The 11814-nt window shown below is 36.6% G+C and overlaps 1 protein-coding gene and 1 long non-coding RNA gene across 2 annotated transcripts in view; one reads left to right on the forward strand and one right to left on the reverse strand.

Moving 5' to 3' along the window:
- LOC133640373 (tubulin alpha-1C chain-like) overlaps nucleotides 1-326 on the reverse strand; it is a 29153-nt gene extending 28827 nt beyond the window's left edge. The window contains exon 1 of the mRNA XM_062033763.1: nucleotides 273-326. Coding sequence (XP_061889747.1) covers nucleotides 273-274 — 2 coding nt within the window. The 5' untranslated portion in view covers nucleotides 275-326. The remainder of the gene's footprint in view (nucleotides 1-272) is intronic.
- A 3993-nt stretch (nucleotides 327-4319) lies between these two features.
- On the forward strand, nucleotides 4320-4985 carry LOC133664787 (uncharacterized). Its single transcript, XR_009828630.1, has 3 exons — nucleotides 4320-4434; nucleotides 4637-4754; nucleotides 4908-4985. It is a non-coding gene; the product is annotated as an uncharacterized LOC133664787 (long non-coding RNA).
- Nucleotides 4986-11814: the final 6829 nt, after the last annotated feature.

An 11814-nucleotide genomic window follows, 5' to 3' on the forward strand; every position in this document is an offset into this window, starting at 1 on the left:
CGCTGACTTTGCACAATGTTGCACAAAGAAGTCCCAGGACACCGCGGAGGAGCATACTTACACCCCCTAACAAGATGACTTTAAAGCTGGGAACGTCATAAAGGTTCTGCCTCTAGAGCCGTCATTACAACGTGTTGACATCGAGGGCAAGCAAAGATTAACGAACGTGATAAAGAGTGATTCGTATATTTATTACACCAAATGTAAAAAGCCGTCATATTGTGATGTTTCCAAAAGCAAAACAATCTGATGTATTTGCTTTGGTTACTTACATTTTATAGCTTTTAGGTGTCGTGCACAATTAATGAGTCCGCCCCCATGCCGCGGGAGCGCGCATGAGGGCGGAACTGTGTTGAGTTCAGACAGCGTCACACTTCCGTGTTATTAGCGATGTCAAATATAACAAATTGTGGATTATTACGATCTTGATCATGTTGGTGTGATATGTGACATGTATTCACTGATAAATTGGTCATCTGTACATTTCGTGTTGTACTTACTGACATCGCTGCACAAATTATGCATCGCCTGCCACTGTCTGGAAATTAAATTAATAACATCCTGTAGCTTGATTTTTTTTAAAGTATTTGTTTAATCTACTGATAGATTAAAATATACCACAAATCCAATGGGAACAACACTGCAGAGTAGACCCAATTACATATAAAAAATAAAATAAAATAATAATGTAACATTTGATTTGGTATGTTATTCTTATTTATGTATGGAAAGTAATTTGTTAGGCATGATTTCTTATTTACATAGTATTGAGTCACATTATTGTTATTTTCAAGTAACACATTTGTTGTATTGTAATGCATTTTATTTTATACGGTCCTGCATTTCGTTTATATCTATTGTTATTGTCATCGGATGGGGACATCTCTACGCTGCTGACCCGTCTCCGCTCGGGATGGTTCCTGCTGGCCCCACCATGGACTGGACTTTCGCTGATGGGTTGGACTTTCACAATATTATGTCAGACCCACTCGACATCCATTGCTTTCGGTCTCCCAAGAGGGGGGGGGGGGGGGGGGGTTGGGGGGGTTACCCACATATGCGGTCCTCTCCAAGGTTTCTCATAGTCATTCACATTGACGGGTCATTTTTTTTATATGGTGCCTTTTGCGTCCCCAGTATAAATCATGTCATATTTTCTCAAAATATTTACAATTGCTCATTCCATTAGTTTCTTTGTGTATGGTAAATTGTTGTCTATCATAAATACAGTGATATGGGCTTCAAACATTAGAATATATATTTTTTAAAGCTTTTGTTAAAGTTCTATTATGCGATTTTGCCATGTCCCTGGTGCTGTTTATTCAACTTTAATCTAGAAAATAACAAATAAAAACATATATTTTTAATTTTTTTTTGTTATGATATAATTATCATAGACAAGCTCTCTTTAGTCATATGGTGTATACTATCAAAATCGTAAAAAGAATTACAAAAAAATAAGGTTCTATGTCTGTCCCTGTGGTCGCTGTCCACTCTGTTAAGTTGCGTTACTGTCCCTTTAAGAAAACAACCACATTTGTCAGTGACATCATTCTCATCAGGTAACATCACACCAGTGGCGGGAAACTCAACTCTGGTAAGCTGTGTGGTTTTTTAGCTCTCTTACTATCTGATGTTGATGTTTTTATGAAGTGAATTTAATGTGGTTGAACATAACGTGTCCACTCTGTTAGGCCTAAATAATAAGGAGATCAATCAAATTGAAATTTTTCAAAACATGTTTGTGTGAAATTATAGATTTCTTATCAATTATTCAAGTCCATGCTAGCTGTTATGTTAACACAGGCAGGCTGAAGGATAACTTTAGCTCAAAATGTCCACCGTGTTAGTGTCCACCGTGTTAGCCTCATTCAACTAACACGGTGGACATCAACCTAACAGAGTGGACATGTATATAGTAATGTTGACTTATCACAATGTATATGTAGTGCTATTATGCATTCAACAGCAGTTTCTTTCATAATTCTTGGTTAATCATCACTGCTGTTGCAAAATATCATATACAGCAAATACATTGGTGTTATGCATATGTCCTTAACAGAGTGGACATATCCCGTGTGTCACCTCTCATTAATATAGCTAAATATACTATGATTTAGGTGCCTGAGTTCGACCAATATGTTTTTCAGCAAGTTACATATGTCATGTATACAATAGAACATAAAAATATTGGTAAATCAACTATTTATTTTTTACAAGTTATGAAGTCCAAATGGCACCCTATAAAAAAAACGACCCTGCTACGATATTCCACATATTTCCAACTGCTTGAAACGAAAGCGTATTACTTTATTGTCAGTGTTGTTCAGGCCCAGGTCGCTAACGTTACTGCGTTAGTCAACAACGTAACGTTAACGGAGTGGAAACAGCCGTTCTTTGCCATTAATATGAGTGTGTATTATTTCTTTCTTTGTTCTTTAGTGGAGCTCGAGATCCTGTTTACTGTGGACTAGCTGTGTGTGACGCCATGTTGTTTTTGTTTCCATTACAAAAAAAAGGTATGTCTATGTGTTTTTTGGCATAGTTAATTGTAGAAAAAAATATAAAATGAGGTGATGTGAGTGGGAAAAATTGCTGCACATATTAAGGATCCTTTTTCTTGATCTATATTTTTGTTATTTGCTGATGTATATATTTTATAGGCTGTTTTTTATTTAATTAATTTATTAGAGACTATTTTATGCTTTATTTACCTTTTTTTATTATTATTATTTTATTTACTAATATTATTATTATTTCCACATGTAAGCATAAATAATTGATCATATTAGTACATTGTTTGATTGCTTTGCTTAATGCATTCCATAATTTAATTCCACATACTGATATACTGAAGGTCTTAAGTGTTGTACGTGCGTACAAATGTTTTAAATTACATTTCTCTCTAAGATTATTTTTCTCCTCTTTTTTTGAGAAGAATTGTTGTATATTCTTGGGTAGCAGGTTATAGTTTGCTTTGTTTATAATTTTAGCTGTTTGCAAATTCACTATGTCGTGGAATTTCAGTATCTTTGATTCAATAAATAAAGGATTTGTGTGTTCTCTATATCCAACATTATATATTATTCTAACTGATCTTTTTTGTAACACCGTTAATGAATGAAGTGTACTTTTGTAATTATTTCCCCATATTTCTACACAATAACTCAGATATGTAACACTAGTGAACAGTAAAGAATATGAAGTGATTTTTTGTCTAGAACATGTTTTGCTTTATTCATTATTGACGTGTTTCTTGCTACTTTATGTTGTATATTTTTTACTTGAGATTTCCAGTTCAATTTATCATCAATCATTATACCTAGAAATTTGGTTTCTTTTACTCTTCCAATTTCTATTCCGTCTATTTGTATTTGTGTTTGACTTTATTTTCTACTGTTACCAAATAGCATTATTTTAGTTTTACTGAGATTCAAAGATAGTCTGTTTTTGTCAAACCATCTTTTTAATTTGTTAATGTCTTCTGTTATTATTTGTATTATCTTCTGTGTGTTCTCTCCTGAACAAAACGCTGTTGTATCATCCGCAAATAATACTAACTTTAAATCTTTTGTAACTTTACAAATGTCATTTATCCAGACATTGAATAATTTAGGTCCTATATTGATCCCTGAGGTACACCACAGGATATATTTAGCGTTGTAGACGAAACCACCACATTAATATTAAAGATATGTTTAACATTCTTAGTGCTAAAGATATTCCCCTCTCCTTGTATCCCTTCTCCCAGCTCCACCGTCTCGCCGAGTGCCAGCAAGAGTCATGAGTACTTGTCAACTCGACTCCTCAACTAGAGATAACTTTCTAGGTAAAGACTGATCTCCAAAATAATATCTCAGCATCCAGTAACCATGGTTAACAGATCACAACCATTTAATACCAATTTATCTCCCTTAGCACCTCACCATGGGGAAGGATGTATTCATATGCCTTCACCAGCACATGCATTAAACATGCAGAGAGTTACACAAGGTAGGGACTGATCTCTGTATACACTACACCCATAATTTCAAACCCTACTTTACGATTGAGCTGAAGTTCTGACTATTATGACCTGTACTTTTACCTTTCTTATAGTTCTTACCACCTTGGGGCACCATTCAGGTAAAATCTCAGCTCATCTTACTTGCTTATTTGTATACACTAACACCTGTGCATGCTTTTGTCCACGTTGTTCCTTTGACGATGAATAAATACCCCTTTTCTTTCTTTCTACATTAAAGGTGCCTTTTCATCTGATTACATTTATAATGAACAGGGACATTGCGGTTGTCCCAAGTGGATGGTATGATGATAGGATGGTTTTCTGGCCCAGCTATAAAAACACCGACAGCATTGAAAGGGCCGCTTTAAATGAGGAGCAGCATGAGCCAAACTGGCCAAGATTTGACGTTTCTGTTGTCCGAACTTGTGGTATGCAAATTCATAATCTTCTTGTTTAAAAATAACGTCATAGTTGCTTCTCTTTATGCTTGGAATAACCTATTGTGTCTATGTTCTGACCAGGTCTCTTGTAAGAGAGAGACCAGATGTATCATCATCAATAATAATAATATTCTGTTCAGCTCTGCAGCTAATTTGAAACTCATGTTCATTTTAACATATTCAATTTTAGACAACTACAAAGACGCATTAAAAATAATGCAACAATATGGAAAGGGCTGCGACACCTCAGACCTGCAATCTGAGGCAGAGAACGAGGAGCTGCCAGAAAAAAGGAACAGGAAGCCAGTGTAAGTGTGTTCCGTCTTGTTTTTGTCATGTTTCTACAGTAATAGGAAGGTTATTTCCGGTAGCATTCAAAAATAGACCAGAGATGCTTGTACTATATGTATATTTGGCAATTTTGGTATTGCAATAATCCTAATGATATGGTTACCCAACAGCCATCGTCTCGGGGACTCAGATGATAGCGAAGAAGACCCGGGAAATAGTGACCTCACATCTCTGGGGTTGGCAAGCCAATTGCGCAGGCAGAGTAAGGAATAATCTCTTAACATCGACCACCACCTTTATCTTATTTTCAAAATCCCTTCTGTTCTTGCTGTAGGATAAAATAGGAAACAAAAAAATTCACTAAGCCCTACTACAGCAATATAGGCTTATGCATTGCCTTGTATTTTTAAACTAACAATATTGTCAATAGGCAGAAACAGAAAATGGTCAATTCACTCTATAAAGTAATATATATAATATATATTTAAAAAGTAAATATACATATTTAATCTATTAGGCTACAACTTCAAGGAAACGCTGCTCCATGCACAGCTAACATATCAGAAAATGAATACCTGGTGAATGACAAGAAGTCCAATAAAAGGTTGTTTATTTATACATATACATCTCTATTCCTCCTGAGGAGGTGGAAGCGGGACTCGTCTCCTCGTTGCCCGATCCCCCGCCAAGTTGAACCACCTGATGGCGTGTTTGGTGACCTCAGCGTCCGTGGCTGACCTTGTCAACACATTTTTACTCACAGCACCTGTAATCAAACAAGATTACAAGACAGATACGTTTATGTTTATGGTAGGAAGCATCCAAAGCCAAGTATGCTTACACAATACAAAATATGTGTTAGGTATTAAGGAGATTACATTTGAAAAAAAAAACATGACTTAAAGTTACTGGAGGTGGTTAAAATAAGGTGCGTAAACTATGAATTTGTGATCAGGGTAAGGTGTGCAAGACATCCAAAATGTTTAAACAATATCGTTATTTGGTTCCTTGATCAGAGTACTTGTTTGGCTCTGTTGGATGACGGCGGCGGGGGGTTGGGGGTGGGGGGCATAAATAAATATCCATAAGCCAACTTTGGGAGGTTGACATTGTTTTCTTTTTATATTTGTACTATCATTCTATGTTTGTATTCGTGTAGGCCAGGGGTGTCCATAGTGCGGCCCGGGGGCCATTTGCGGCCTGCAGGTCATTTTTTAACGGCCCCAGGGCACATTTTTAAAAAATAGGATCGAAATAAATAAAAAACATTAAAAGTGGTATTTAAAGAGCAAACAGGTGAAATGTAACAAGAAAATGTAGCAATGTTTACTCTAATCACACAAAGCTGCCATGTAGGCTGTTTCTTTCTTTAAACAATAATAATGAATCAAAATCAATGTCATTATGAAATATTGACCTATTCAAGGCTTAAGAAGTTTACCTTCGCAAACAGCTGGTCTTGGTTGTGCTTAATAGTTTCCAGCAGGCTAAGGATGTGGATTACCTCAGGTGCTGTTGACAAACAGCAGTATAAAATTAACATGTTTCAGTGTTTATCCTCATTACTCATAATCCTGACATTAGCTATTGACCTTAGTTAATGACAAAAGTTATTGACAAAGTTTGAAGAAAATATGTGATTGCTTGTGAATTTGAATTTTTTCCAAAATTTGTGGCACAGAATGACCATCCGGTATTTGTCAGTTATTGCTCACCAGAGCAGGAAATGTTGTCGGCCATTCTTCCCCCTCGCCATGTTGGCCTGTAGGCCAGGCTGGATCCAGGCTCCTCTGTCTGCCACATGTTGAGGGCTGCTGGTGAGGGGGGTGGAGGGAGTCGAGGAGGGACTGCCGTTCCTAGTGAGGTGGGCATTGTGAGAGAGCCATCAGTTAACCATGACTGGTAATACCCAAGGGGCCTATCTATACACTAATATTTCAGAGATCAGTCCCTACCTTGTGTAACTCTCTGCATGTTTAATGCAGGTGCTGGTGAAGGCATATGAATGCGTCCTTCCCCATGGTGAGGTGCTAAGGGAGATAAATTGGTATTAAATGGTTGTGATCTGTTAACCATGGTTACTGGATGCTGAGATATTATTTCAGAGATCAATCTTTACCTAGAAAGTTATCTCCAGTTGAGGAGTCGAGTTGACAAGTACTCATGACTCTTGCTGGCACTCGGCGAGACGGTGGAGCTGGGAGAAGGGGTACAAGGAGAGGGGAATATAATTAGCACTAAGAATGTTAACCATATCTTTTGGTGGTTTTGTTGTTTTCGATGTTAAGAGATTATTCCTTACTCTGCCTGTGCAATTGGCTTGCCAACCCCTGATATGTGAGGTCACTATATCCCGGGTCTTCTTCGCTATCATCTGAGTCCCCGAGACGATGGCTGTTGGGTAACCATATCATTAGGATTATTGCAATACCAAAATTGCCAAATATACATATAGTACAAGCATCTCTGGTCTATTTTTGAATGCTACCGGAAATAACCTTCCTATTACTGTAGAAACATGACAAAAACAAGACGGAACACACTTACACTGGCTTCCTGTTCCTTTTTTCTGGCAGCTCCTCGTTCTCTGCCTCAGATTGCAGGTCTGAGGTGTCGCAGCCCTTTCCATATTGTTGCATTATTTTTAATGCGTCTTTGTAGTTGTCTAAAATTGAATATGTTAAAATGAACATGAGTTTCAAATTAGCTGTAGAGCTGAACAGAATATTATTATTATTGATGATGATAAATCAGGTCTCTCTCTTACAAGAGACCTGGTCAGAACATAAACACAATAGGTTATTCCAAGCATAAAGAGAAGCAACTATGACGTTATTTTTAAACAAGAAGATTATGAATTTGCATACCACAAGTTCGGACAACAGAAACGTAAAATCTTGGCCAGTTTGGCTCATGCTGTTCCTCATTTAAAGCTGCCCTTTCAATTCTGTCGGTGTTTTTATAGCTGGGCCAGAAAACCATCCTATCATCATACCATCCACTTGGGACAACCGCAATGTCCCTGTTCATTATAAATTTAATCAGATGAAAAGGCACCCTTAATGTAGAAAGAAAGAAAAGGGGTATTTATTCATCGTCAAAGGAACAACGTGGACAAAAGCATGCACAGGTGTTAGTGTATACAAATAAGCAAGTAAGATGAGCTGAGATTTTACCTGAATGGTGCCCCAAGGTGGTAAGAACTATAAGAAAGGTAAAAGTACAGGTCATAATAGTCAGAACTTCAGCTCAATCGTAAAGTAGGGTTTGAAATTATGAGTGTAGTGTATACAGAGATCAGTCCCTACCTTGTGTAACTCTCTGCATGTTTAATGCAGGTGCTGGTGAAGGCATATGAATACATCCTTCCCCATGGTGAGGTGCTAAGGGAGATAAATTGGTATTAAATGGTTGTGATCTGTTAACCATGGTTACTGGATGCTGAGATATTAGTTTGGAGATCAGTCTTTACCTAGAAAGTTATCTCCAGTTGAGGAGTTGAGTTGACAAGTACTCATGACTCTTGCTGGCACTCGGCGAGACGGTGGAGCTGGGAGAAGGGATACAAGGAGAGGGGAATATCTTTAGCACTAAGAATGTTAACCATATCTTTAATATTAATGTGGTGGTTTCGTCTACAACGCTAAATATATCCTGTGGTGTACCTCAGGGATCAATATAGGACCTAAATTATTCAATGTCTAGATAAATGACATTTGTAAAGTTACAAAAGATTTAAAGTTAGTATTATTTGCGGATGATACAACAGTGTTTTGTTCAGGAGAGAACACACAGAAGATAATACAAATAATAACAGAAGAAATTAACAAATTAAAAAGATGGTTTGGCAAAAACAGACTATCTTTGAATCTCAGTAAAACTAAAATAATGCTATTTGGTAACAGTAGAAGAGAAAGTCAAACACAAATACAAATAGACGGAATAGAAATTGAAAGAGTAAATAAAACCAAATTTCTAGGTATAATGATTGATGATAAATTGAACTGGAAATCTCAAGTAAAAAATATACAACATAAAGTAGCAAGAAACACGTCAATAATGAATAAAGCAAAACATGTTCTAGACAAAAAATCACTTCATATTCTCTACTGTTCACTAGTGTTACATATATGAGTTATTGTGTAGAAATATGGGGAAATAATTACAAAAGTACACTTCATTCATTAACGGTGTTACAAAAAAGATCAGTTAGAATAATATATAATGTTGGATATAGAGAACACACAAATCCTTTATTTATTGAATCAAAGATACTGAAATTCCACGACATAGTGAATTTGCAAACAGCTAAAATTATAAACAAAGCAAACTATAACCTGCTACCCAAGAATATACAGAAATTCTTCTCAAAAAAAGAGGAGAAAAATCATCTTAGAGAGAAATGTGATTTAAAACATTTGTACGCACGTACAACACTCAAGACCTTCAGTATATCAGTATGTGGAATTAAACTATGGAATGCATTAAGCAAAGCAATCAAACAATGTACTAATATGATCAATTATTTATGCTTACATGTGGAAATAATAATAATAATAGTAAATAAAATAATAATAAAAAAAGGTAAATAAAGCATGAAATAGTCTCTAATAAATTAATTAAATAAAAAACAGCATATAAAATATATACATCAGCAAATAACAAAAATATAGATCAAGAAAAAGGATCCTTAATATGTGCAGCAATTTTTCCCACTCACATCACCTCATTTTATATTTTTTTCTACAATTAACTATGCCAAAAAACACATAGACATACCTTTTTTTTGTAATGGAAACAAAAACAACATGGCGTCACACACAGCTAGTCCACAGTAAACAGGATCTCGAGCTCCACTAAAGAACAAAGAAATAAATAATACACACTCATATTAATAGCAAAGAACGGCTGTTTCCACTCTGTTAACGTTACGTTGTTATAACGAAGTAATAGCGACCTGGGCCTAAACAACACTGACAATAAAGTAATACGCTTTCGTTTCAACCAGTTGGAAATATGTGGAATATCGTAGCATGTAACCTACACACATTCACAGCGTCTAACAAAAGATAGCCTAAGTTAACTGTATTGAACGTTACTCACCGGCTTCATAAAACACAGATAAAAGACAATTTTACAATAGCACGGCGAAAAAATGACCGTCGTTGTGTGGGTTTTTTGACGAATAACACTCTTTTCCACTTTTCTTTGCTCGGGCCTCACCTCCCGCGTGCAGCCATTTCGAACTTTCTGAATACGTGACGTCAGACGCACGTCCCCATGCAAAGCACTCTGGGAGGCGGCGCTGGAAATAAAATAGCCTTTTTTTACAGAATATAAAGTTTTACTGCTAGTGCTAATATCAAACAACGTCATTACAATCATACATAAATGATGATGGAAACACAAAGGCCGATCTTTACTGCGAATGTAGCAATACATCAACAAATCTATACTTACGTTCGTGTTCCAGCAAAGAAAGTCCAGAGATCTTGGCTCATGCGCGTACACGCTAGTAGGCGCGTCCACGTCTGCGGGTGCAGACATTGGTCGACTCAGCGCGCGTAGGCGGAGCCTATAACTCTAGGCGGCGCGCGCCGGTTTAGTTTGTCGCGTCCGCGTATGCGAATCAGACACGAGTCCGCTCAGGATCAGCTGTCTGACCGTACAATTTTCAGAGGCGGAGCTGTATCCTCTAGGCGGAGCCAAAACGAATGTGACAGTAACGCGGGTTGGGCGACTTGAAGGCGGATCCGTATAGCAGTCTTCTGCTGTGTGGGTTGTGTTTGATCAAAATGATCCTGCATACTAACATTTTGCTCAACACCTTCTTATAGAGTATAATATATCGTATAATCCATTGTTACCTTTAAATAAACCACAAGATACCCGTAACCCTGAAAAAGTAAGGTCTTTGTTTTCCTGCCACAAAACCTGTAATAAGCAGGCAGACAAATACTGTACATTGCAGTCACCCTTTCCGTAGACTCCATTAAAATCCAGTAAAACTGTTAGTCATAGTAAACACTCTCAAGTTACCCAATTATAAGGGAAATGTTGGTGCATGACAAAATTACATATGCTCATATATTTCCTGGTTTCTTAATTTTTAATGGACGACCTGGCAGACAAATGCCACTATTGTAAAGAACATGAACATCACTGCATGAGTTGGGTAACTCAAGCAAGTCGGTGTTTTTTAATGGAAAATGGTACATTGATGTACCGAGGATAATTGTTTTATCTGTAATTTTGCTCCACATGAAATTATATTTGTGACGTAATACAAAAACAATGTAGGTTATCTTTAAAGACATAACAAAAAAAACTTTGATTCTTTGTCTTTCAGATTCAGTGTGATGTGCGTCTGCGGTGGTTCCACCATAAATGCCTTAAAGCAGGGCTCTCAAACTCAATTTGCCTGGGGGCCACTGGATGCAGAGTCTGGATGAGGCTGGGCCGCAAGAAAATATTTCTTAAAAACATTATTTTTAAATGTCTTTATTTTTATTTTCAACACAAAATAAAATCAAAATATAAATGAACAAAATGAGAATTAAGTAAATAAATCAGTCATAAGTAATAACAAGAGAGGTGAAGTCTAGCAAAACTCCTAGCCATTATGGACAACACCTCCCACCGACTACACTCGGACCTTGCAAAGAGAATGAGCACATTCAGTGGAAGGCTCAGACTCCCGAAATGCAACAAGGAACGACACAGGAGGTCCTTCATACCGACAGCCATCAGACTTTATAATGCATATGTTCCTTCTTGATTGTACTTAAATGTAGAGTATATGTAGAATTAATTTATATTATTTATATATTATATATATAATATATTATATATATTATATTATTTATTGTTATTCTTGTCTATTGTGAGCGAACTGTGGTGCTGAATTTCCCCCAGGGATCAATAAAGTACTTTATATTCTATTCTATTCTATTCTAACAATAATAATTCGATTTCTCCAGTCAGCAACAATGTATACACATACACATAATGTGCAACCCGGTTCACTCTTTCATCTCCCTGGTATTTTGCATACTCCTCAGCATGTCTAGTTGTACA

This window comes from Entelurus aequoreus, linkage group LG02 (assembly GCF_033978785.1).
Source record: "Entelurus aequoreus isolate RoL-2023_Sb linkage group LG02, RoL_Eaeq_v1.1, whole genome shotgun sequence".
In the NCBI taxonomy this organism is placed as follows: domain Eukaryota; kingdom Metazoa; phylum Chordata; class Actinopteri; order Syngnathiformes; family Syngnathidae; genus Entelurus; species Entelurus aequoreus.